General features: G+C 50.5%; 1 protein-coding gene across 1 annotated transcript in view; it reads right to left on the bottom strand.

Moving 5' to 3' along the window:
* OTUD7A (OTU deubiquitinase 7A) overlaps positions 528–27821 on the bottom strand; it is a 383124-nt gene continuing 355830 nt past the window's right edge. The window contains exons 10-14 of the mRNA XM_018066577.1: positions 25284–25411; positions 23121–23270; positions 3661–3775; positions 3386–3470; positions 528–2297 (exon numbers count right to left, since the gene is read on the bottom strand). Of these exons, the coding sequence (XP_017922066.1) occupies positions 852–2297; positions 3386–3470; positions 3661–3775; positions 23121–23270; positions 25284–25411 (1924 nt within the window). The 3' untranslated portion in view covers positions 528–851. The remainder of the gene's footprint in view (positions 2298–3385; positions 3471–3660; positions 3776–23120; positions 23271–25283; positions 25412–27821) is intronic.

Here is a 27821-nt window from a genome sequence, read left to right as displayed (position 1 = left end):
ACTGGGGAAGGGAGAAATGTGAACAGGCTGTCATCTTTGCTCATGTACGGGCAACTCCAAATCGTGAGTTCGCAACCTTGCCCTCGGGCCCCATGGTGTCTTTGGAAAGCTCGTGTCACCTGAGCTGCCCCGCACCGGGAGTGACGGCTGCACATCACCGCGCCCCGCGAGGTAGCTTGTCCCGTGCCCAGCCTACAGACGCCCGTGGCTTTGATGGCAGTGTGAGTGTCGCTTGAGCCGGGGGCTGTGGGAGGAGGTTTTGCTTATGAGATGGAGCCGCGTATTCCTAAGGGGCCAGAGAGACCACCAGGGCGCCAGTGGGCGGCCGAGCGCCCTGTCCTCCAGGGCCCCTGGAAGGGCACAGGTGGAAGCCCGAGGCAGAGCCGCCACCGCAGTCCCAGGGCCGCGCGTTCGCCTCGAAACCCTGGGTGGCAATGATTGCACGCAGGTGACCGCTACATGAAAGAGGTCAGTCGCCGGGTTAGGGAAAAAAAAAGCAAAAAAAAAAAAAAAAAAAAAAAAGCATGTAAAACACTCCCTTCTAAAAACAAAGGGCTGCAAATTTCTTTATTTCTCTTATCGAGGAACAAAAATACCCTTGCAATGGCTATTGAGTTTCCACAGGTACGAGGCAGATGCTAGCTAGCACACCCACTTCCAACAGTATGACTTGTTTCCTATCCGTCTACTACCTGAGTGGCGTCAGTGTAGGTTCAGGCACCATTAGGAACGTTTGACCAAACACGTACACAGCACGGACAGAGGATCGCCGGCCTCCCGGTGGACCAGGGCGCAGAGGAGACACCGACATCTTGGAGAGGACAGCCCGGCGGTAGGGCCGGGCCGCGCGCTCAGGGCCGGGCCGCGCGTGCCTCGCGCCGCCGCCGCAGCTCCTCGCGGTAGCAGTACGAGCAGTAGTGCTCGGTCTCGGCGCGCCCGTAGAACGCGCAGTTCTCGCGCTGGCAGCGCCTCTGCGCGGGGCCCGCACCCGGGCCGCCCCGGCTGCCCTCACCGTTCGAGCGCGCAGCCGGCGCGTCGGCGTCGGCGAACTCCAGGCCGTCGCGCGCCGCGCCGAAGCCGTTGGTGTAGGTCTGCGACTTGGGCTCGGCCGCACCTGCCGCCCCGGGTAGGGCTCCTGGGACGGCGCGCGCCAGCGACTCTACCGTGTTGACTGTGCGCAAGGCGGCGGCGCGCGCCGGGCTGTAGCTCTGTGATGACAGTGAGCGGTTCTGCTGCGGGTACGTGGCGCACGGCCGCAGCGCGCCTACAGCTGGGACGCACGGCTCGTCCCGCGCGCCCGCCGCCTGCACGTGAATGATGCTCTGGCGCCCCGGCGCCGGGGGGCTGCGGCCGGGGACCGGTCCGCTGGCGCCCGTGCGCCTTGAGCTGCCGCCGGGGCCTGGGGAAGCCGAACCGCCTGCCGCCGCCCGTGCTGCCCGGGAGCTGGTTCCGGGCCCCGGGCTTGGGCGCTCCTTGAGCTTGAGCACCAGCTGCGTGGGCTGCCCTCCCTGCGGGCCTGGTGAGGCGCGTTCGGGGCCGGGCGCGCCCTCCGCCTCTGGCCTGCGCTGCGGCCGCTTGGCCGTGGAGGCTGCTGCGGCGGCGGTAGCTGCAGCGGCAGCGGCGTCGCGGCGCCGCTGCTCCTGCTCTGCGCTGAAGCGCTCCTGCGCGCTGGTCAGGTAGTAACCGATCATCTCCTCGTGGAACTGGTGCCGGTGGCTGGTGAGCAGCAGGCCGGCGAAGATGAACTTGCGCTCGCCCTGCATGGCGGCGCGCAGGATGTTGAGGCTCAGCTTCACATCTGTGCTGTACTTCCAGGCGTCGCCGCGGGGCCCGCCGCCCTTATCGGCCGGCGACGCGCCCACTGCCTTGTCCGTCGGCGATGGCGTGGTCTTCTCCGAGGGTGACGTACTGGCTGAAGCGCCCGACTCCTCCTTGCTGCCCTTGCGCGCCTTGGCCTTCTTCTCCTTGCCGCGCTCGGGCGCGTCGCCGTGCTTGCCGTTGGCGGAGTTGGCGCGGCTCATCTTGCCGTGCACCAGGCCGCCCAGGCCGCCCATGTTCTTCTTCAGCTTGATGCCCAGTGTCTTGCTGAAGCTGCCCAGCTTGTTGGCCACAGAGTCCGCGCGGGTCTTGTCCTTGTCCTTGCGCTGCTTCTCCTTGTCCTTGTCCTTGCCGTTCTTGCCGTTATTGCTGTTGGAGTTGCTGCACACTGAGTCTCGGTCCGAGTCCAGTGAGTCGGCCAGGGACTGCACGTCTTCCCCTGCTGAGGCCGTTGGGGACTCTGGCTGCGCCAGAGGGGCCTGCAGAGGAGAGGGAGGGCAGGAAAGGGAGGAGGTTAGAGATCAGCCTTCCCCTTGCTGCCGCAGGAGGCAGACCCCCACCCCCTTGGTGTTGCCTCCAGCCTGACTGTCCCAAGCCTGAGCTGTGTCCCAGCCTGAGTCTCCTGATCCTCGATCTGGAGTTGCTGCCTTCACAGCCCTCGTGGGCCCTAGAAGAGAACACCCACAGCCGCGTCATGTAGTCCAGGCAGCTGGACTCTGGAACCAGACTGCCACTGACTGTCACTTGCGCCATATGGGTATCAGGGCCTGCATCAGGGAGCCCTGTGAAAATTAGACAGGAATAAAGGCTGAAGTACAGAGGCACTCTGAGCAGTGCCAACTTGTCCTCGGTACCTGCTGGCTGTGTGCTGGGCACTGCCCTCCTTGCCTTCTTCATGGAAACTTCAAAACTATTAGTTATGGGCCCCACTTTATGCTTAATTAAACTGATGTCTGGGGGGGCAATTATTTGTAAGCTTTAAAAAAAAATCCCCTTTCCTGAGATTTCACTACAGGAAAGTGAGGGCACAAAAACATCAGCCAGATACTTAAAGCAAATCATTCTTAACATCTGGAGGCAGGGCCAGCATGGTCTTAACCAGAGGCAGGGGGGGCAAGTGGGGCACCAGCCCCCTTTCTCACAGCTCTACCCTCCCAGGGGGGAGAGAAGAGAAGTGCAGAGGAATCGTGCCTTGGTTCCCTGCCTTTTCAAGGACCAACACACAGGCTTATAATTTATTCTGCTCCATGGCAGCACATCATGTTCCCATCTCGGCAGAGACAGTTTTGTGTTGTGACTTGTCTACGGTTTATTTTGAGGGTGTGTTCATGCCTCTCCTGGAGAAAATAAGGGGAGAAAAACTCCTTTAGTCGGAGCGCACGCCTATGCCCAGACCCGCAAGCACACAGGAGCACAGACACGTGTTTCAGCTGGAGCTGGGGCTTCCAAGACCGTAGGCAGGATGAAAGCCAGCATTAGGGGGCCCCGCGTGGGGGAGGGTGCACCCTGCCTGCCCACCCCAAGCTGAGAGTGCGTGCTGGTCTGTCCTGGCTCGCGCCAAGCTCACCCTGGTCTCGGAGGGGATCCGGATCCACGTCACATTCATGTAGCTGTGCAGAAGGTTCAGCTTGGCTTCTAGAGACAGGATCAGGCTAGTGAGAGAGGAACAGCAAGTGAGATGCGCCCCAGCCTGCCCGCATGGACCCCTCCCACCGGCAGGGCAGCCGGCCAGCCAGCTACTAGGAGCAGGGGTGCCTCACCCAGGCCCTCCCCGGGAAACCCAGCAACAGCCTGCCTCGAGTGGCACTGGTGGGGAGGGAGGGGCACAGAGTAGGGTCTTACTGGGCCAGCCGGGCGTTATCATTGTCATCTTTCCCCCACTCCCAGTCCTTCCCAGGGTCCACGGCAAAGTGCAGAGGCAGCAACTTGTGCTCCGAATCCGTCAGGGGGATCACGGCTGGAACACAAAAGAGAGAGACCTGTACCAGATAGCCCAGGGTGGGAGCGGAGGCTCGAAGCCCCTGTGACCACTAGGGAGGACAGGAAAAGTCCACTGAGCCCAAGTATTGCCGTGATTAAGGAAACCAAATGGAGATGTACACAGGACCTCTACATGGGCAGGAGCCTTAAGGCCGGAGGTTTCAAAACCACCACTAACAGTTTAGAAAATGTCTTTATTGTGGATGCCAAAGAGCAGTTTGGAAACATGGATCAAAAGGCAGGTGCCCTCCTGGGGCAGCAGACAAAAAGAAGCTATTATTGCTTTTGCCCTTTCTACGGACTGGACCCAGGCCAGACAGTGCACTGAGCGAGGTCAGTGGGGAGAGGGCTTGAGGCCAGGCCCACCCAGCTCCGCCCAGAGGAGGGGAGTGAGGGCTGCCTGCCGTCTGCTCATTCGTAAGCTCACTGGGCAGGTCTGTCGGTGTGGGACCCACACGAACAGTAGCCTGGGCCACGGGAGCTCACACCCTGTACTGAGGGCGGGATGAACAGCTGACATACAGCTTCTGCTGTCAGGTGGTAGGAGCGCCCTGAGGGTGAACAGCAGCCTGAGGGAGCTTTGGCAAGCTGTTCTGGAGCAGACCACCGAGCCTTCTGAGGAGGGAACGTGTAGGTGGACAAAGCGGCGACGTGGAAATGGGCTGACTGTTTTCTTGGGCTCCAAAAATCTTCACTGCAGATGGTGACTGCAGCCATGAAATTAAAAGGCCCTTGCTCCTTGGAAGGAAAGCTATGACAAACCTAGACAGAGTATTAAAAAGCAGATACATCACTTTGCTGACAAAGGTCTGTATAGTCAAAGCTATGGTTTTTCCAGTAGTCATGTACGGATGTGAGAGTTGGGCCATAAGGAAGGATGAATGCTGAAGAATTGATGCTTCTGAACTGTGGTGCTGGAGAAGACTCTTCAGAGTTTCTTGGACAGCAAGGAAATCAAACCAGTCAATCCTGAAGAAAATCAACCCCAAATATTCATTGGAAGAACTGATGCCTAGGCTGAAGCTTCAACACTTTGGCCACCTGATGCGAAAAGCCAATTCATTGGAAAAGACCCTGATGCTGGGAAAGACTGAAGGCAGGAGGAGAAGGGGGCGACAGAGGATGTGATGGTTGGATGGCATGATTGGCTCATGAGTTTGAGCAAACTCTGGGAGATAGTGAAGGACAGGGAAGCCTGGTGTGCTGCAGTTCATGGGGTCACAGGGTCGGACACAACTGAGCGCCTGAACAACAAGGCAGTGAGGAGAGACAGGCCCCTCACTGCACAGAGGGACTGATTCATCAAAACATGCCTCAGCCCCCAGGGACCTGGGCCCACTTCAGAAGGGTCAGGGTGGAGGCAGGACCTGCCGGCCTGCCCAAACGCTGGGGGTGGTATATGTGGGTGCAGGGACCAGTGCACCTTCAGGCGTGACACTCAGACCTGCTGGGGCCTTGAAGCCTCCACAGGGAGGTCTCACCTCTGCTGTCCCACCGGCTTAGGAGGCAGGTGAGGCTGGACTGCCTTCTAGATGGGGAAGTGGGTTAGAAGCTGACAGCTCGGCGCGGCCCTCCCTGATTCAGGGTTAGCCTTGCCGGCTCTGGCCTTGGAGCGCCTCTGCCCCACTCCTGTGCTGGTGGCCAGATGTTGCCTGACCCTGATTGAGCACACGGGGTCTCCCAAACGCTGCTTTCCTTTGGCACAGAAAGCCCCGTCTTTGAGGACACTGAGCCCCCAGTCGCCACTCTAGGGTGCAGGGGCCCTGCTCCTGCCTGGGGTTTACTCTGCTTCTTACTCCTCCACGCATTCCCTCCCCCTGCCTCCCTGATGCGGGCCACAAATCTGGTGTCACTTCCCCAAGATTCATGACAAAGGTGTCGTGGCAAAAAAACAAAGGCAAATCAATAAATAACAAATACATAAAATCTAAGACTGAATACCCGTTTAATAGTTGATTTTCTAGTAAGAAACAGGAACTACTGACTTGGTGCTGCCCTCTAATGTTAATAAAGACACACACAGAGTCTTCTTCCACTCCACCCCCTAGCCCCCGTTGAAGAGAAACACAGGTTTGCTTTTTCACCTGGATGGGGCTGGGCGGCACTGTGCTTTGGTTTGGGAGGTCAAGGGCAGCTTGGTCTACCTTGGCCACAGACTGGTCTTGTTTGGTGTGTCTGTGACTCACAGCCATCCCTCCCAGGGCTGAGCTGTGGAGTAGTCACAATGGTGGGGGCGGGGGCTGCAGGGCTGGTTCAGGACCAGCCTCCCTTGGGTCATACCCAGGAGCTGGCCCCATAGTCCCAAGAGTCACCATGACAACAGAGAGAAGGTTGGCCTGGCTTCCCACCCCTGGGTCAGGGCAGGGGGTAGAGGCTCCCTCTGTAGACAGGGCAGGATGGCTTCCTGGAGGGAGAGCTTGGTAAAGGCACCCACTCCACGCCCCCATGCAGATGGCCAATCCAGAGTGTCCAGGAAACAGACCCAAGGATTCTATTTTAAATAAGCATTCTCCATGGGTCTGCTGCTGCTGCTGCTGCTTCTGCTGCAAAGTCGCTTCAGTCGTGTCCAACTCTGTGTGAACCCATAGATGGCATCCCACCAGGCTCCCCTGTCCCTGGGATTCTCCAGGCAAGAGTACTGGAGTGGGTTGCCATTGCCTTCTCCCTCCATGGGTCTAAAATTAAGCAAATCTGGCAAACATTGTTCTAGAATAATAATCTGTTAGAAGTAATTTCTGTAGGTACAATGTGGACAATTTGGGGTCTGGCCGTCCACCTTCCCAGGGGAGAGGTGCCTTGGGGGCACCTGCCCAGGCCTGGCTACATTTCCCAGCCCCCACCCTAGCATTAGGAAAGAACATAGGCTTGCTTGTATCTGTGGGGTGTGAGCAGAGATACTGTGTGAAGCCCTGGGCAGTGGGCCTTCTCCCAACACCCTTCCCACCCTCTAGCCTTCTGATGATGGAGGCCCTACATAAGGGGTGGGTTCCTGATTCCCCACTTGGAGGGGACCTGCCTGCTCATCAGGAACATCTGTTTTAGGCTTTATTTGCAGGAGAAGCAAACTTATCACTTGAAACCACTATGACTTTAGCTTATTTGTCAGATAAACCAACTAAAATAGTATAGCTCTGCAGCCTCCTCAGCTTCCCTACCAAAGGGCCCCTGGGAATTCCTCTCCTCAGTAGCTGGGCTGGGATGGATGTCCTGGGCTCCCCACTCTGACCGTCCGCCTCCCCCCAAACACAAAAAGCAGAAGGTTGGAATCACCTGTAGGTGCTAGAGCCTGACCACCCAGCAGGCTCCTAGCAGCTTCTCAGCCTGGACGTCAGAAGGCATCCTCTGTGCAGAGAGCACAGCTGTGGCCCTCGGGTCAGGGTTGCAGGGCTTAGGAGCCCCAGCTGTACAGCCTAGAGGGAGGCCTCGAAAACAAGCCCTCTGTGAGACTCAGGCACTTAGATGCCTCTGCCTCTCACTTTACACACCTAACTTTTCCCTGTTGGAAGCCTGGGAAGCCTGACCTCACCCAGTGAGAAGGAGACTGATGTGGTGACTTGCCCTCTGGTGGCAAATGTCAGGAACAGCAAATGCTTTTCAAAATAAGCCTGTGAACTCCCTCCCTCCCCAAGGCCCTTTGAAAAGGCACGCTCCTATCTTTTAACCCCTGCAGAAGGGAATGGCTACCTACTCCAGTATTCTTGCCTGGAGAATTCCATGGACAGAGGAACCTGGTGAGCTACAGTTCAAGGTTCGCAAAGAGTCAGACACGATTGAGTGACTAATACTTTGGGGGCTTCCCTGGTGGCTCAGAGGGTAAAGAATCTGCCTGCAATGCAGGAGACCTGGGTTGGATCCCTGGATCAGGAAGATCCCCTGGAGAAGGGAACAGCTACGTACTCCAGTGTTCTTACATGGAGAATTCCCTGGTAACCTGGAAACATATAGACATCATCTCAAAATAGCCTGGACAAAGTTGGTAGCCAAAGCAGCAACCAATTTTCAGTACTTATTTTTGCAAAAAAGAATGGAGACTTCTGGTTTCTTTGAGGGATTTAAGAAGGGCTGTCCCACTTGTATAACAACAACAAGCTAGACAAAGTGCAGATTCACACCTTTCCTTTAACCTGTCCAAGAGCTGAAGCCGCAGGCAACTGGCTAAGAGCTGAAGTCACAGGCAACTGGCTAGCCCCAGGTCGAAGGAAAGACAGGTGTCTTTGAGGAGGTATGGACATGAGTTTAATTGGTTAAGCTAGACCAGAGCTTCCCTGGTGGCTCAGACAGTAAAGCGTCTGCCTGCAATGGGGAGAGCCAGGTTCGATCCCTGGGTCTGGAAGATCCCCTGGAGAAGGAAGTGGCAACCTACTCTAGTACTATTGCCTGGAAAATGCCGTGGACAGAGGAGCCTGATAGGCTACAGCCCATGGGGTCAGGAAGAGTTGGACATGACTGAGCGACCGCACTTTCACTTTTTTTTCTTTCAGCTGGACCCCACTAAGAAGATTTCAGCTAAAATTGTTAACAAGTTGGTAAAGGAAGGATGTAGATTGGTGGAAAGAATACAGGACCCTGGGGGCCACAGACATAAGGGAAATCTTCGAGCACACACAGCCCTCCCTCTGTGGGACCTGATCTGGTACTCAGAAAAAGACTGGCCAGCATTCTAAAGTGTCCTTCAAAGACTTTTGTACTAAGGAAGAACCTGCAGAGAGCAGGGCAGCACACGCCACTGGTCTTAGGGCCTTTCTCCAGTAAAGCATGGGGAGGGAGCGGAACATAGGGACTAAGTCTCTTTTTCTCTGGGGGAGGGGCAGGAATATGTGTTGAGCCCAGAACTACAGCTGGGGGAGGCCACTCCCTCCCCTCAGATCCAGGGACACAGCGCCTGCCTGAGAAAGAGGCTTAATCAGAACAAAGAAACAGTACCCTCTCGGCTCTCCCTCCCATACCCAGGCTAAGAAGCTGTGAGGAGTAGCAATCTACTGCTAGAAAAGGGGCCAGGATATGGAGAGAGACCCATGCCTAAGTGAGGTGCAGCATAAAGCATGAGGCAGACAGTGAGAAATACCAGCCCCACCATACCCACGAGATAAAACTAGAAGAATCTGAAGGCTGGGTTTGGATCTAGTCTGATCCAAATTCCATGCAGCAAAACAAATGGAATCAAAATGATGTACCTTAGTCTTTATTGCTCTACTCAAGATGGCTGGATTTCAACAAAACATTTTTGGCATAAGGAAAGACGGGCGAAAACCGGCACACTGACAGGTGAGCCAGGTGAAGGGCAAGACAGACAGGACACGGATGTTGAAACTATAAGACATGATTTAAAATAACTGATTAATAAGTTGAAGACTCTAAAGAGAAAAAGGAGATACCTTGCAGAATTTGATGGTTAATTTCATCAGAGAGAAAAAAATCTGTAAGAAAGAGTCAAATTGAAATGCTAGAAATAAAAAAAAAACCCACACAATTATAAAGAATGATTTTGAGAGGCTGATTAGAAGACTTTGTACACCTGAGGAAAGAGTCTGTGAACAATAAGACAGGTCAATAGATGTTAACTACAGAAAAAACGAGTTGGAGGTTTGCAGAACAGCACATCCAAGATTGGTGGGGCAGTATCAGATAGCCCCAGATCTGTGCAAGTGTAATCCCAGAGGAAAGGAGAGATAGGACAAAACAGAGGAGATATTTAAATAAATAATGGCTGACATTACTTATCTAAATATTTCCAAAGCAAATGACAAACCCTACCAGATCCAAGAGGCTAAGAAAAAAGCAAGCAGGCAAAACAACAGCGACAAATCTGAATATATCTAATACATTCAAACTGCTAAAAATGGAAGACAAAGAGAAAATACTGAAGGCAGCCAAAGGAAAAAGACACATTACATATACAGAAACAAATCTAAGGATCACAGCAGGCTTCTCATGGCTAAACAAGTAAGAAGATAGTGGAGTGACATCTTTAATGCGCTGGATGGAAACACCTTGCTAATCCAGAATAGCAAAAGATCCTTAAAACTAAAAACAGAACTGCCGTATGATCCAGCAATCCCACTCCTGAGTATGTATCTGGAGGAAACCATAACTTGAAAAGATACATGTATCTCAATGCTCACAGCATCATTATTTAGAATAGCTAAGACATAGAAGCAATCTAAATGTCCCCTGACAGATGAATGGATAAAGATATGGTACATATATATAATGGAATATTACTCAGCCATAAAAAGAATATATATAGCAATATGGATGGACCCAGAGATTGTCATACTGAGTGCAGAGAAAGACAAGTATCATATGATATTAATTATATACAGAATATTAAAAAGGGTGCAAATGAACTTACCTACAAAACAGAGTTACAGTTGTAGACAACAAATTTATGGCTACCAGTGGATTTGGGGTGATAAACTGGGAGACTGGGATTGACATAAACATTACTATATATAGAATAGATAACTAATAAGGACCTACTGTATAGCACAGGGAACTCGACTCAATAATCTGGAATGGCCTATATGGAAAAAATATCTAAAAAAGAGTATATATATATGTATATATATACACACATATATACATATATATATATTTTTCTCATTCACTTTGCTGTATACCTGAAGCTAAAACAAGATAGTAAAGTGACTATACTCCAGTAAAATTAAATAAAAAATAAAGAAGACAGTAAAAGACAAAAAGGAATAAAGATAGATGGAACAAACAGAAGAGAGCTAGCATGAAATGTGAGTGGTCAAAACATACTGATTAATAGATGACACTGTCAGATTGATAAAAAGCAAAACTCAAGTATATATTGACTGCAAGAAATCCGTTTTAAATATAAAGACATACATAGGCTAAAAGACACTAAAGAGAAAACTGGAGTGACTCCAGGGCCAGTCCTGTTATATATAGAGGAACATTACATAGTGACTCAGCGGTCAGTTCTCCATGAAGCCGTCACAATCCTACATGTGTGCATAGACTTCAGAGTACATGAGGCAAATACTAACAAAAATGACAGGGGAAAGACGCACTAATTGTGGTTGGAGACGGCCCCTTTTTTATGGTTGGAGACTGCCCCTTTTAGGAACCAACAGAACAAGCAGACAAAATCAGCAAACGTATAGAAGACTGAATTACATCACCAGAACCCTTGAATTAATGGACATTTATGGAACTCAACAACAGCAGAGCACGCATTCTTTTCAAGATCCCATGGAATAGTCACCAAAATAGAACATATTCTTAGCCAACCTTCACAGGTTTAAAAGAAGAGAAATCATAAAAAGTTTGTTCTCAGACCAAAACTAAATAAAAACCCATAACCAAGAAAGACATTTGGAGAATCTTGAACATACATCATTTGGAATTTAAACAGCATGCTTCTAAATAACCCTGTTGGTCCTTAATCCTTGTCTACCACCATGATGGTTAATTTTATGTATCAGCTTGCCTGGACCAAGGGATGGCCAGAGAGCTAGTAAACATAACATCTGGGTGTGTCTGGGGGGCAGTCCTGGAAAAGATTAGCATTTAAATTGATAGACTGGATATAGAAAACTGCCCTCACCTTCATGGGCTGGCATCATACATTCCACAGAGGGCTCAAATAGCACAAAATAGCCAAGAAAGAGGAACTGGCTGTCTTTGTTGAGCAGGACATTGATATTCTCCTGCCCTCAGACATCAGTGCTCCTGGTTCTTGGGTGTTTGGACCCAGACTGAATTATACCACAGGCTTTCCTGGTCCTACAGCTTGCAGTTGGCAGAGAGTAGAACTTCCTGGGCACCATAATTATGTGAACCAATTCCTATAATAAATCTCCTCTTATATATGTATATGTATCCCATAGGTTCTGTTTCTCTGGAAATCCCTGACTAACAGAACCACTAATATGTTTTCCATCTCTATAATTTTGTCATTTCAAGACTGTTATAGAACTAGAATCATACAGAATGCAGTCTTCGGGGATTGTTTTTTTCTTTTTTTTTCCCTTCAGCATAATTCCCTTGAGGTCCACTCAAGTAATTGTATGAATTACAGTCATTCATTTTTTTTGCTGAGTATGATTCTGTGATATAGACAGTATGTTGAATCATGCACCCAGGAAAGACATTTGGGTTGTTTGCAGTTTTTTGGCTATTACAAATAAAGCAGTTTTGTGTACAGAGGGCGAACATAACTTCATTTTGGGTGAACATAACTTCATTTTTCTAGGGTAAATGCCCAGGACTACAAATGCTGGGTCATATGGTAAGTGAGGGCTTCCCTGATGGCTCAGGGGTAAAGAAGCTGCCTGCAATGCAGGAGACCCGGGTTCCACCCCTGGGTCAGGAAGATCCCCTGGAGGAGGGCATGGCAACCCATTCTAGTACTCTTGCTTGGAGAATCCTATGGACAGAGGAGCCTGGCGGGCTGCCGTCCAGAGTCACACAGAGTCAGGCACAACTTAAGGTGACTCAGCAGCAGCAGCAGCAGCAGCATAAGTGATGTTTAGTCTTACAAGAAGCCACCAAACTGTTTTCCAGAGTGGCTGAGCCATTTTTACCTTCCCACCAGCAGTGTAGGAGCAATCCAATTATTCCACATCCTCCCCAGCATTTGGTGGTGTCAGTTTTTAAGATTTTAGTCACTCTGATAGGTGTTCAGTGATTTCTTGTGGTTCTAACATTGACCAACTTTTCATGGGCTTATTTGTCTTCTGTATCTTCTCTTTGGTAAAATGTCTCTTTCTTTTCCCAAATTTTGTTTGGATGGTTTGGAGGGTTTTCTTTTTGCTATTGAGTTTTGAGAGTTCTTTGTATATTTTAGATAGAAATCCTTTGTTGATACGTGGTTTTCAAATATTTTCTCTCAATCTGTAACTTGTTTTTCCTTCTTTCCTCCTTCCCTGCCTTCCTCTCTTCCTCCTTCCTTCCTGTCCCCCCGCACCTCTTCCCACCATCTTTGCACAGTAGAGATCCAACTTTTCTTCTTTGGATTATGCCAATCCCAAATGACTGCATTCTGTGTGATTCCCACTTTGCAGCATGCTTGAAATGACAAAATTCTTGAGGCAGAGAACAGATTAGTGGTTCTATTAGTCACGGATCTCCAGAGACACGGAACAAATAGGACACTATATAAGAACTCTTTACCTAACTCTAGGTCCATAGTTGTACATTTCCTTTTATTATGCGGTCAACTTTGAGCTAATTTTTGTATAAATGAGGTTTGAGTTCAGGCTCCTTTTCTTTCTTATGGATTTCCAATAGCTTCATCACCATTTGTCTGAAAAGACTATCCATCCTCCATTGAATTCATTTGCTTCTCTGTCAAAAATCCTCTCAGTATATTTGTGTGGGGTTATTTCTGAGTTCCCTGTTCTGTTCCATGGATCTCTGCGTCTAACTCTCTGACAATACCAGGCACTGTGTCAGGAGCGCTGCATTCGTTACTGACAGGTCTTACATCGGCTCCAGGGTTCTTGCTCTAGTTTTACAGAGGAGTGAACCCTGGTGCGACTCGCCCAGGCCACAGGTCGGCCTTACTCCACAAGGTGCACTCTTCCTTTTACTACTGCTGTCGCCCTGCCTCCCCCTCCTTTCAAAAATTATCTGGAATTAGTAGACTGTGAGCATCTGATCTTGTTTATTCACTCATGCAACATTTATTAATTGCTCCCCCCGTGTCTTGGTGCTGGAGACGCAAAGATGAGAAAGACAGGGCATGTGGCTTTAAGACACGTAGAAACCTGGTCCATGAAGAACTGAACCTGTGTCTCTTGAGTCCCTTGCATTGGCAAGTGGATTCTTTACCACTGTGCCTCCTGGGAAGCCCTGCAATGAAGAACAGGAGCCTTTGAAAGGTGTCCTTGTCATCCTCCTCCTTTCCCTGCGCCTGACCCACTGTGGCCTTGGCTCTGGCCCACCAGTGCCCAAGAACCACCTCTGGTGGGCCTGATGCAGAATTCCCTGGCTGGGTAAGGCATCCTTGTGCCTCTGGGAAAAATCAGACTTGCTTTATGAGGATTTGCTTCACGACACCTCAAGGTGCACAGCAATGGCAGCTCTTTCCCCTCCATGAATGCCAGGGATGTGGCGGGTTCCTGCTTGATGAGCTGCCTGTGGCCTCATGCTCCAGGCAGCCCACTGGGCTTTGGTCAGGATGCGTTTTTTCCCATAGATCCTTTCCCCAGAAAAATGTCCCCAGAGACAATTCTCTAACTGGACTTGGGTTGTCAGGAAGCTGTCCATTTTTTTTCTGGACACAGATTTTCTCATGCATTAGACGCAACCCTGGGGAACGGTGACGAGGGAGGCTTCTTGGAGAGCAGAAACAGACTGTCACGCTGGTTGACTAAGAGGTTCCTTCCCCATGTCCAGGGGGCAGGACAGGCACCTGGGGCTTTGTCTCCCTCTTATTCTGCAGGAGGACTGATGAAGGCCATGTCCAGCCCCAACACCACCCATCAGAAGCCTGCAGGTCCACAGGTGGCCTGGGGCAGCCTGAGGGGAGAGACAGCACTTCATATGGAGATGGGGGCTGGGCTGACTCAGCAGTCGGGGAGGTGGTGGCTGGAGGATGCTCTTTCTGCGGCTCAGACACCTTGGGGAGGTCTGAAGGAGCCTGTGTCTATGTCTGCTGCCCCCTCATCTCTCCAGGCCCCAGGTTCCTAGTGAAAGACCCTTGGCCAGTTCTTTCCATGTAGTTGAGCACAGCTGGCATCCCTTTGGAACTAAGCCTTGGCCTTCAGAGCTGATGTTTCTTGGGGTGGTGCAGATGTTGCTGGACAACCGGACTCTTGGGCATTTGACCAGCAAAACCCAGCTCTCTGAACTCACGTCCCCCTGCAAGCCCAGGCCAGAACTCACAGCCCTGAAGTTCCACCCACTGCTCCTGGCCATGTGGGGGCTGTTTGAGATGTTTGTGTATCAAAGCCCAATAATGTTTAAGACGACACCCCTCGTCTTGTCCCCAGGCCCTGGGGTGGCCCCCACCTCTGGGAGCCACACTTGAGGCTATGGCAGGAGCAGCAGCGGTATGTGGCCAGTGGTCCAGCGAGGCTGCCTGCAGACCATGTGCAGAGGCAAGCTGGCCTCTACACCCTTCCTGAGTGTGTCTTTCAGTGGCAAATCACAAACCTAGAAAGTGGCTGAACAGGAAGAAGCCCAACTGCAAAGGGAATGCTAGGAATTTCTAAAGCCTTCTTGCTACCGTGAACTTATCTAATTCTTATAATGTCCAGTAACAGGTGGGGTGGTATGTGGTTCCTCTATTATTGTATTTAAACAGGTTCACAGATGGGCCAGTTTGATCAGAAAAAGGTTAATTTATCATTTTAGGCTGCTATATTAACAAGATTATATTATAAAATCCATTTAAATGGAACATTTAATAATATTCATGGCCTGTTAAGACCAATTTCTACTTAATAGGAAATGAGTGCTGTTTATTATCAATCAATCCTGTAAGAAAAAGCACAGTTTGTTGTCAAATAGATTGGAAATGAAATGTCGCATTGTATCTGGTTTGGGAAATCATAAAACATAGATTGGGATTTAACTGTGAGCTGTGCATAAAATACAGATTGAAAACTGAGTTCGTGACCTGTGGCGTGGGGTTATTCTGTCTCTGGAGCCCAGGTCACCTGGAGAGGCTCTGCCTTGCTCGGACCCATGCCTGCAGCCTTGCTGACCCCTGGAAGGAAGGAATTCCACCTCAAGCTCTCACTGTGTGAGGTGTGGGCCGTCCAGGACTGTCACTGTCACGAGCGTGCTGTCACAGTGAACAGTTGTTGAATGAGCCTCCCCGTGGCTCAAGCTGTGCAGGTATACACAGGAGAGCTGGAGCTCATCCTCAGCCTGTCCCCCTGACCTAGGGGCCAGCTGTCTGTCCCCAATTCCAGCCCCAGCTCTTGGAGCACCTTGTACCCATGGCAGGCTCGCCAGGCCCTTGATCATACATCCAATAGTCCCGCTCTTTGTTCTGCTGAACCTCCCCGGTGGGATCACCCCTTCCCTGGAGCAGAGTTATAAGACTAGCTATGTTCCAAACATCTGCTGGGGTGTGGATCTATAGAGCTTGCAGAATATTACTTTATAAAAAAAATTTACCACCAGCTACAGTGAGTCCCAGGATCCCCACACAGGAGCTGCTGAGGACAGAGAGCTCACAGACACCGACTAGGTCACTGATGGATCTGAACGTAGCATCCGCTGGTCAAGAAGGTGATAATGATGAGCTGAGCCAGACTAATGAGAAACGTGGCAGTTTCTCATTCATTCCCAAGGGCTTGAGTAACCAGGTATTCTTTCTGCCTGTATTGGTTTGCTTGGGTGGCGACGAAAGACAGAGTGAGGGGCTTACACAGCAGCCATTTATTAATCACAGTCTGGAGCCCGGAAGTCCAAGCACAAGGTGTCAGCAGGGTCCTTTCTTTCTGAGGCCTCTGTCTTGGCTTGCAGGTGACTCTCTCCTCTGTGTCCTCTTGCGATTTCCTCTGCGTGGGTGTCCCTGTCCTAATCTACTCTTCTTGTAAGACCAGCAGTCACAGTGGACGAGGGTCTACCCTAACCACCTCATTTCTCTTTAATTACCCCTCCGAAAACCCCATCTCCAAATACAGTCACAATCTGAGGCCTGGGGGATAGGACTTCAGTACATGAATGCAGACCTTACCGAGACTGCCTCTCCCTTCATGGCAAGCCAGGGTGCCTTAACTCAGACAAAGGATCCGCCACCAATTCACCGACGGAATGCAGGATCTGGTCTGCTGCGTTCTTGCTATTTACCAGTCTCCAAGGCCACACGTGGCCCCGAGCTTCCTGGAGAACTGACGAGGAAAACCTTCCCTGAGCGTCATTATGAGCCCACGGGCTGAAGTAACTTCCTCGTGGCACCACTCCTTCCAGAGATGGCCCTCACCATCCACCTCGCCTGCGGGAGCCTCGTCCATTGGCCCAGGAGCCCTCCCGACACCACCCCTTGTTTCTTCCAGGACAAGACGCACTAGGATCTTTGTGTGTACTTCCTGTCCCAGATCAGGTAATCCTTTTAGACATGGGAGTTTGGGGTCCAACAGGACCCGGTTGCTGCTGGGGGGTGGGGGCAGGTGCTTCTCTGGAACAAAAGGTGAGGAGGCTGCAGGTGAGGCAGAGTGACCTGGTCATCTCCGACATTCCTGAATGTCCCACCTGCCCCAGGGCGCTTGCCTGCCCCCACTGTCGAGTGTGTGTGAGAACCAGCCCCCTAACTGCCTGAGCCACCTTGAGTTGGGTTTTGGTGACGTGCATCCAAAGCCGAAGGGGTTCCAACCATCACCAGGGAGCCCTGTGAATGGAGGGAGGCATGGCAGGGAAGGGCAGGAAGGAGGAGGATGGTTTCCTCATCACCTTTCCTCTCACGGAGCATCCTTGGTCCTCGTAGGCAAGGATGCTACAGGAGTGGTGACGTCAGAGTCTGTAAAGAGCTTCCTGGGCAGCTCCCGGGGGGCAGAGTGTAACCCAGCCTAAAGGTACAGAGCTGGAGACCTTCTGGAAGGAGGGAGTGAGAAGCCCCTCACCAGGCCAAGGTCTCACTTCAGCAGGATCAGAAGGCTTCTGACTGCTTTGGGGAGGTTGTCCTGGCATAAGCCCAGGGCTCTAGGAGAGAAAACCTCTGAGCATACAATGGAGTAAAGACAATCTCTTTAACAAGTGGTGCTGGGAAAACTGGTCAACCACTTGTAAAAGAATGAAACTAGATCACTTTCTAACACCGCACACAAAAATAAACTCAAAATGGATTAAAGATCTAAATGTAGGATCAGAAACTATAAAACTCCTAGAGGAGAACATAGGCAAAACACTCTCAGACATAAATCACAGCAGGATCCTCTATGATCCACCTCCCAGAATTCTGGAAATAAAAGCAAAAATAAACAAATGGGATCTAATTAAAATTAAAAGCTTCTGCACAACAAAGGAAAATATAAGCAAGGTGAAAAGACAGCCTTCTGAATGGGAGAAAATAATAGCAAATGAAGCAACTGACAAACAACTAATCTCAAAAATATACAAGCAACTTACGCAGCTCAATTCCAGAAAAATAAATGACCCAATCAAAAAATGGGCCAAAGAACTAAATAGACATTTCTCCAAAGAAGACATACGGATGGCTAACAAACACATGAAAAGATGCTCAACATCACTCATTATTAGAGAAATGCAAATCAAAACCACAATGAGGTACCACTTCACACCAGTCAGAATGGCTGCGATCCAAAAATCTGCAAGCAATAAATGCTGGAGAGGGTGTGGAGAAAAGGGAACCCTCCTACACTGTTGGTGGGAATGCAAACTAGTACAGCCACTATGGAGAACAGTGTGGAGATTCCTTTAAAAATTGCAAATAGAACTACCTTATGACCCAGCAATCCCACAGCTGGGCATACACACTGAGGAAACCAGAATTGAAAGAGACACATGTACCCCAATGTTCATTGCAGCACTGTTTATAATAGCCAGGACATGGAAACAACCTAGATGTCCATCAGCAGATGAATGGATAAGAAAGCTGTGGTACATATACACAATGGAGTATTACTCAGCCGTTAAAAAGAATTCATTTGAATCAGTTCTGATGAGATGGATGAAACTGGAGCCGATTATACAGAGTGAAGTAAGCCAGAAAGAAAAACACCAATACAGTATACTAACACATATATACGGAATTTAGGAAGATGGCAATGACGACCCTGTATGCAAGACAGGAAAAAAGACACAGATGTGTATAACGGACTTTTGGACTCAGAGGGAGAGGGAGAGGGTGTGATGACTGGGGAGAATGGCATTCTAACATGTATACTGTCATGTAAGAATTGAATCGCCAGTCCATGTCTGATGTAGGGTGCAGCATGCTTGGGGCTGGTGCATGGGGATGACCCAGAGAGATGTTATGGGGAGGGAGGTGGGAGGGGGGTTCATGTTTGGGAACACATGTAAGAATTAAAGATTTTAAAATTTAAAAAAGAAAAAAAAAAAAAAAAAAAGAAAAAGGAAAAGAAAACTTCTGGGCATAAACTCCCTGGTGGCATGTAGACGTCGGGGGCACAGGAATGTGCCATCAAGTCAGTCGCTGGGAGCCAAGCCTGGCTCCGGCTCTTAGTGGGACCACCCCCCCGTCCCTGCCCCTCCTCCGACGGGGGCACGGCCATGGGTGGAGGCCTGGTGCTTGCGCCACCCTCACTGGTCAGCCCCAAACCTGACATCCACAGGCACTGCCTGGCCTGCGAGGAGGGCTGCTTTTCTTTCTGCACTTAATAAACTGGATTTTCTCCTAAGGAGCACAGCACTGACAGCTTCATGCACCACTGCTTTTTCGGGGATTGAGAGCCTAACAGCCTGTGTGGTTTATTTCCAGATGAGGGCCCGAATTGGTGAAGAACCCCCCCCCCCTTTTTTTTTTTTTGCACTTTTGCCCTTCCCTAGATAAGTGGTCATTGCTGGTGAAATAAAGAGGGGAGTCCAGATGCAACTGCCTGGAAACATCACATTCTCTCCCTGATTCAGAGCTGGCTCAGTGAACCCCTACGTACTATCCTATCCCCTTCTTCCTCTGATGCACTCATTTCTCAGGTTGCTCTGCAGCTGGACAACTGCAAGTGTGCAGCTCAGCCTTTGTTCGTAAGATGTCAGCACAGGTACTGGAGGAAGGTGTTCTTCTAAAATAAAATGACGACTAAATTTCAAGAAAAGAGCCATTTGGCCCAGCCTGGGTTGTGGATGTGATGCCTGGTGCTATGGCATCTATTCTATAACCATGAGGCTGAAATCACACGATCAGGATGGTGGAACAGGGAGAGGCTGGGGCCTGAGTCCCTAAGGATGTCTAGGGCTGATGCACCAGCCCTGGACCACCTACCTCAGGACCCCCTGTTACAGAAGCAGAACAGCGACCACCCTTGCGGCCAAATGCTATTTAGTCATCTTCTTTTGGGTGCTAACACATGTGGTTGCTTCCACTTTCTTGGCCTCATAAAGGCTGAGAAGAGACAATAAGCCTATTCCCTAAGCAGATTCCTAATGTTTTTTCAGTTTCTCACCACCATCCCCAGCCATCAGGTAACAATGGTGGAATTGCTAGGATCTGGTATTTGTGGAAAGCTGCAGGCAGTCTCTGATGTCAGCCAGAAGGTAGGACAGTACCCCGCAGAACTGTGGGGTAGACTTCCTCTGGTGATGGCTCCTCGGACACTGTCTGCTCTGTTGCTCATGCCCACAGCAGATCCTTTCAGGGAGACACTGGGTGGCCAGGAAGGGGGCCAATTGAGGCCTTTAGGTTTATCTTTGAAGGAACATGTACGGATCAGGGGACAGGCCTGATTCTGGGACAGGTGGTACCATTCCCAGGGGTGACTGAGAATTTCAGTGTGTGGAGGTGCTATCCCTTGGTGGTCACTTCACAACTAAATGATGAGGTCCTTACACATGTCCAGTTAGAAACAGACCAATGGGAAAATGGGTGGAAGAGAAAGGGCAGAGGATGGGGTGGGGGTGATGAGGGTGAATTAGGGGAGGCAAACCAGGGAGGTGGATGTTACTGCACAGCAGAGAAGGGGACAGGCACCGCGGGGCACACGGTGAGGCTGTGGCAGCACCCAGGCCCAGTGCCGCCTTGCCTCCATGACAGGTGCCTGCGGGGCCGCACCAGCAGCACGCCAGCCACATCCCTGCACTGGCACAGCACTTTTGCTCCGCTCCATCTGCCCATTCTTTCCAATTAGAATAATCACTCTCCTGCTGAATGGAGCTTGTGCCTGTCTGGGGCATATACTGCCTTGTACAGAGTGTAGCTTGGTGGGGTTGCCTGTCTCCCCTACAAGGTGGTGAGGGCCCAAGGCAAGGACACTTAATCTTTGGCTCCTTCAAACCTGCAAGCCACAGGCAGCATCACTGAATGGACCCTCAGCCCGGGCATGTAGGACCACTGGGCTTCAGGCCAACGGGAAGAGCAGGAAGCACGGTTTCGCCCACCAGCACGCACTAGCGAGGATGGCACAGGGGACGTGTTGGCAGCAATACTTAAAGCCTCAGAGTCTGCGGAGCATTCGTGTTCTCTCCCAATGTGTGAGGGCCTGACGTGCAGCACAGAGGCTACCCAGCCGGGAGCCACTCACACGTGCCGTGTTTCTGCTTGTGCCGTGGTTGTGAGAACTGATTGGGTCAATGTGCAGCCCTGGTCACATGAAGACCGCGGAGGCAGGGACCGCACCGCTTCGAGCAGGGAGCCAGCAGGGGGAGCTGGAGGAGCCCACGGCACAGCCCCTCAGACACCACGCTGGGACCAGAGCCCACTCATGGGAAAGCAAGGTTTCAGAGGTGAAACCACCCATACCTCTGTAACACTCCCTGCTAAGCTGTGGAACTCCTCCACATTTGTCCTTTTGTTGACAAGCACCTTCACACTGGCCTGGAAAGCATCCAAAAGCAGCACCTGGAAGGCCTGAGAGAAAGCTCAGTGTCTTCCGTGAGGACGGGACTTGGCTCGGAAGGCCCTGCGACCACGATCTTCCCCTTACCAGAGAGTCTGCGAGACGGGATGAGTGGCCTGGACCCCCAGTCCTGAGAAAGGGCCCTCATTTTTTAATTTTGAAATAAAACACAGCCAATTTTATTCAAATTCTCCAAAATTTATATGCAACATGCTGTTTCTACAATGTTTCACCTTGATATAGTGGTTTTATTATTTCATCTTTCTTTTATAGTTTTTTCATTTTTTTTACAGTTCAATAGAAGACTAGACTTCTGAGTTGCCAGGTTAGGAGTTGCTGACCTACTACTCATGGCTAACATCTAAGTGACAGGCTTTTGGTCTTTTCAATCACTTGCCGATAGGGTGAGGCTGAAAAAGGGCCCTCTTGTCTTCTAAGAGCCACAGTGAGCTTTGAGAAGAGCCGGAAGCCATGAGGGAGGTGCCAGCTCTCACTGGCCAAAATGCAGACAGACAACAGAAAAGGCCTAAATGTGGCTAAAGTGAGACGTCTGTAAACGGCTCAGGAAAAGGCCGTGATATCCCCTCAGCTGGCTGCAGCCCTGCTTCCCTTCCTTCTGGACTCACATCACCATGGGATGAGCCAGCACAGATTTCCTGGGACCACATCCAATGGCAGGGACCCTGAAATCACTCAGCCTTTCCTTCCTTTGGTCCCCTGAGGGTTCTCTGTCTAACCAGACACAGAGTGAAAAAGGAAGAGCTCCCCCTTCGTTGCTCAGTTAATCACACATCCATCAGCAGTTAACATTTCAAACAAAATCCCACCATCTCTACAACAGACACATAACGTGCTAACTAAAGACAGGCCCCACACAAGTCTATGTGACTGGCTGCGACTGTGCAGTGCACAGCCTGTGGGCCCAGCTTGGTAAGACTTTCTGCAGCACTGAAATGACAGGAAGCTCCCACGTAATGATTTGAATGGAAATGTCCATCTTTTGATTCTAAGCTTCCTGCAGAGCAGAGGCTGGTGAACACTGTTCATAAAGCGCTCATTAGTAAATGGTTTCGTCCCTGCATGCCACGCAGTTTCTGACACTGCTTCTCAACTGCTCTTAGCGTACAAAAGCAGCAGCCACAGATAATTCGCCTTTGAATGAGTGTGCCTATGTTCCAATAAAACTTTATTTACAAAGAAAGTGAGCTATAGTTAGGTGACTGCACTAGAACAGCTTTTAAAAATTACATCTGAGATTAACTACATCCATATAAAATATGTGAAGAAGTGAAGGGAACCACAGTAAAGGCTAGATAAGGGTGACAGAATTACCAATTTCATCATGAAGTGATTCAGTTATATATATTCTTTTTCAGATTCTTTGCCCTTAGAGGCTATTAGAAAATACTGAGTATAGGTCTATACAGTAGGTCCTTGTTGTTTATTTTATATATAGTAGTGTGCATATCCTAATTTATCCTTCCCCACTTCTTCCTTTGGTGACCATAAGTTTGTTTTCTATGTCTGTAAGTCTGTTTCTGTTTTGTAAATAAGTTCATTTGTATAATTTCTTAGATTCCTTGTGTAAGTGATATCATATGATCTGTCTTTCTCTGACTTACTTCACTTGGTATGATAATCTAAGCTTTTTAGTATGATCATCTATGATAATGATGATCTAAATCCATTCCATCCACGTTGCTGCAAATGGCAGTATTTTCAATGATACTTTTTGCATGCATATGGTAGTTTTAGGCAAAACTCATCACTGCTGAGTGCACTTCTCAAGGAAGGGCTCCACACTCCACCTCCTGCCCTCCTGGCCCCTCTGTCCCCACCACTGTCAAGGGGCAGCAGGCATACCTTGTTCTCTCTGCTGGTCTCTCTGCTCCATGGACACAAGGGCAGAGAAATGCGCTTGGTCGTAGGCAAGAACCAGCGGTGAGCAGTGGCATCTGTTGGGAGGTACCTCCAAAGGCAGGTAAATCCCTCCGAAGGGGATTGGAGCGAATGCTGCAGACACAAACAAAGGTGAGGAGGGCACGTGGAGCTGGAGGGGGCACGGACAGCAGCCCTCACCAACCCGGGGGAGGTGACAGGACAGAGGGATCGGAGGGTGGGCTCAGGCTGCAGCCCTGCGTGCTATCATCATCCATGATCCACACCACAGTAGAGGGGCCTCCTCCCAGCAGGAGCTCCCTGGAAGCCGGGTGTTGCTCAGCCCACGATGGATTAGGAAGCCCAGCTCACGGGGGCCAGGCTTATTAGACCCCGAGTCCTGTGCCTGACAGGGCACCCTCCCCAACCTGCCCCCCTGGGCAGCGTCCTCCTGGCCTGTTTGTCCCGGTGCCTTGTCAGGCTGTACCTCGGGAACAAGAGGACCAGGGCTGAGGGGACTCTGCTGTGACCTGCTGAGCCTGCCTGCTGCCCTGAGGCGTGCTCAGGTGATCAAAACACCTGCCCTAGGTGGTCAGCCAGGATGTGCACTAATGGCTACCTGGAAACCTGTTTTCCTGTGTTCACAAAAGCACCTGCACACAGAACAATATCTGTGCTGCTCCAGAGCTTGTCTGTTCTAGGTTTTGAGAAACTCAATGAGAGTACTCCAGGCCCAAGTCCTAAGTAAGATGGGAAATGAGAGATGGGGATTGGCTCCTTTAGCAACTGGGACAATCTTGTTCATTTCCTTACCAAAAGGGGGAAAAGGCCTAAATTCTTACTGAGATACAGTAAATACTAGAAATACATGCCCTGATATGGCCTCTGCTTTTTAATCACAAAGGACCTTGTCTCTTGGCCTTGGAGTCAGTGACTCACTGACCTTCTCTGAGTGGAAGTAAAGGACAGTCGACCTCGTGGATAACTCTGATGGGCTCAGGATTCCTCCTCACCCTTCCTCTGTCTATATCAGTGACTGTGCTTCTGGCCTCTCTCTGTTGAGAGGCAAGGTAGGTCCAAACTTTGAGAGGACTACAGGACAAGGGAAGGAAGTGTGGACCCAGCCCTGTGGGATCTGATGAGTATAGGGACCCTGATGGGAGGCCTGGCTCTGCACCCAAAGAGCTGTGGACCTCGGCAGGCCTGTGTCACTGGAAGTGGCCAATGTACCCCAGGCCCCTGCCCTCTGTGGTTACACCAGCCACGAGAGGCAGGGCACTTGCACTGGAACGACCCTTCTGGTCCCTCTTCTCCAGAGCCCGTAGGTGGTATCCTGTGGGCTCTAGCAGAAAGGCTGGAGGGAGAACACGCCTGGAGCCCTCTCTCCCTGGGTCAATCCTGCTTCCTCCAAAGCTTCAGCCAGGGGTGGGGGCACATTGTGTGGCCTCTCTGGGCTTCGGGGTTTTCGTCTAAAAAGTGGGAGGCAGTGTCCACCCTGGGAAGTACTGGCCTGGCCGAGGGAGAGGGTGTGTGATGGGCCTGGAAAGCCTTCCATTCCTTCCTCCTTCTCCCCAGCTCTGGTCCCATCACAGCCTTTTGGGTGACTTGCACTTTGCGCCTTTCTTGTTTCTTCTTAAAACATGTAACGGGGGCAGGTGGGGACTGGAGTGGCTGAGTGGCCCTGGGGCAAGGCTGGCACTACTGGAGGGCATGGGCAACTGGTGGGGCCAGGAGCCCCTTGGGGTTCATCCTGACCCCTACTCAGCCAGATTTCTCCTGCCATCAAAACACAGGGTGGATGGACAGCCAAGAGTAATTCTCCTGGGAACTCCCTGAAAGTTCAATGGTTAGGACTCTGGGCTCTTACTGGCAAGGTCCCAGTTTCAACCCCTGGTCAGGGAACTAAGATGCCACAAGTTGAGTGGTGTGGCCAAAAAAAAAAAGATAAAAGAAGAGTAACCACCCCCCTGCATGGGGAGGAAAAAGAAGCATGGAGTTGAGGAGAAATAATAAAGCCTTTGTTCAGGCAAAGTAAGGTTCTGTGTCTTTCTGGAGGCTTAGCTGTTATGTTCAAATGTCCCTTCCTTGGGATGCTACACTTTCTGGGTGATGAATAAAATACATCTGTTTCATTATGGGTAAACTTACCTTCCCCACCTGAGTCCCTCAGCATTGTATCTGCTACGACGACGATGGGCCTCCTTAATATGTGGGCAAGGACGAAAACGTGGAACTCCTCCAGACTCTCATACACTGGGTCTTCGGCATTGTCCATGCTGGGGACACAGTGAAGCAAGCCTGTCACTGGACCAAGTCAGGGGGGAGAGCGGAGGATAGAACACCTCCCCGTGGCCCTTCCTTGCACAGACCCTGGCCGTCTCGGCCATCTGAAGTCATCTGGGGCCACCTCCCTCCACACCACTTGATGGCAGCAAGCACACTGGACCCAGCTCTCCACCCCTACCCTGGCTGGGTGGTCTCAGGAGAGAAGCTGAGGCAGAGAACCTGGCAATGTGGGAGGTGAGCCCCCTTTAAGACGCAGTCTCCCTGGTGCAGAGGCATCCTGCTCAGAGTGGGTGGCCACATGGGGGCTGGTTCTCTAGGGGGTTGAGGAGGAATGGAGGCTCCCCCTTGGGCTCATGCCCACATCCAGCAGCTTAGGCTGAAGCTTTACCCTCAGGGCCGCAGGTATGCCTGGGTACATTTGATGGGCTGGTGGGACCACTGCTACCAAGATCTGTGGGCCCTTCTAGGGAATACCCTGACTAAAGAGAGCGGTGAGAAGGCTTCCTTGAGTGAAGCGGAGGGAGTGACAGATTGCCCAACCAAGCCACTTGGACTCTCCCCAGCCTGTCCCCTGGCTCTTGTCTGAGGCTCAGCGAGAGAGCAGGCTCCAAAATCTCCATCACTCAGGACTCTAGGACATGGGCAGAAGACTGTAGCCTTGATATCCTCAACAACCAGGCTGCCCCAAAGGGAAGAAGCATGGACAGGGGAGAGCCAGTGCCCCTAGCTTGATGGGGCCTCTGGGGCACTTGAAGGTAGAGGGTGCTCTGAATTAACTGAGGGTGATCTCTGATGACTGGAGTAGGTGGGGGTCAGAGTTAGCAAGTGTGACCCACTTGAGGATTCCAGGGTGGGGCTGCCTCGGGGAAGGGCTCTATGTGCATAGCCTGTGGTCAACTGCTTGAGTGGCTTCTAGAACAAAGGCTCTGCATCCCCAGGGATGCTTCACAATCACCTTGGAGTTTTGTTGTTATTGCACCTGCGGTTTTTTCTGTTCTTTTTTTTTTTTTTTTGGTGATTCAATATACTTTATTTTAATGCTTAAAAAAATGGGAATACCCAAAAGCTCACAAAAAAGTTGGATAATTTTTTTTTTTCCTTTTGGACCATTTGAAAGTAGATTATCAGCCTGAAATCCCATCACCCTGGTAGAACTTTGTGTGCATTTCCTGTGAACAAGGTCACGTTTCTATGATACATTCTCCTGTGTAACCATCATACTCTGGAATTCATCTAATCACAAATGCAAAAAAAAACCCACCAAAAACAAATGCACTGATGCATGTGATCCCGGGTAAAGACCCTAGTCACCATGCGCCAGCTGCCCCAGCGAGGCCTTTGAAATAAAAGCTCCAGCTCTGGATGGTGTGCTGTATTCGTCTGTAGTGTCTCTTTAGCTTGTCTCTGAAGCTCTGTTTTCAGTTTGGAACATTCCTCAGGGTACTTGACTTTTAGGACCTGGGCTGTTTTGAAGACCACAGGCCTGGTACTGTGTAGAATGTTCATTTGTTGTTGTTTAGTCACTAAGTCGTGTCTGACTTTTTGTGATCCCATGGACTGCAGCATGCAAGGCTTCCCTGTCCTTTGCTATCTCCTGGAGTTCACTCAAACTCATGTCCTTTGAGTCAGTGATGCCATTCAACCATCTCATCCTCTGTTACCCACTTCTGCTCCTGCCCTCAATCTTTCCCAGGGTCTTTTCCAGTGAGCTGGCTCTTCACATCAAGTGGCCAATGTATTAGAGCTTCAGCTTCAGCATCAGTCCTTCCAATGAATATTCAGAGTTGATTTCCTTTAGGATTCACTGCTTTGATCTCCCTGCTGTCCAAGGGACTCTCAAGAGTCTTCTCTGGCACCACAGTTCGAAAGCACCAACTCTTTTGTGCTCAGCCTTTTTTATGGTCCAACTCTCATATCCGTAAATGACTAATGGAAAAATCACAGCTTTGACAAGATGGACCTTTGTTGGCAAATTAATGTCTCTGCTTTTTAATATGCTGTCTAGGTTGGTCATAATTTTTCTTCCAAGGAGCAAGTGTGTTTTAATTTCATAACTGTAGTCACCATCTGCAGTGATCTTGGAGCCCAAAAATATAAAATCTGCCTCTATCTCCACTTTTTCCTCCATTTTCCATCAAGTGATGGGACCGGATGGTACCATCTGCATATCTGAGGTTGGTGATATTTCTCCCGGAAATCTTGATGTCCGTGGTCTGGGTTTGTATTTTCTCACAATCAGAGCAGATTGGCTTATGATGCATCCTTTTAGCGGTGTCCAGTCGGGTGGCCTGGCGTTGATTGGATCCCTCTTGGGGCCATCAGCCAGGCTCCCCTTGCAGAGCTGCTCACTTCCCATCCATAATTAATAAGCATTTTATGGGAAGGAACTTGGAACCTACA

Source organism: Capra hircus, chromosome 21, assembly GCF_001704415.2.
Source record: "Capra hircus breed San Clemente chromosome 21, ASM170441v1, whole genome shotgun sequence".
Classification (NCBI taxonomy): domain Eukaryota; kingdom Metazoa; phylum Chordata; class Mammalia; order Artiodactyla; family Bovidae; genus Capra; species Capra hircus.
Note: the sequence above shows the minus strand (reverse complement) of the source record. Positions and strands in the feature narration are given on the sequence as shown.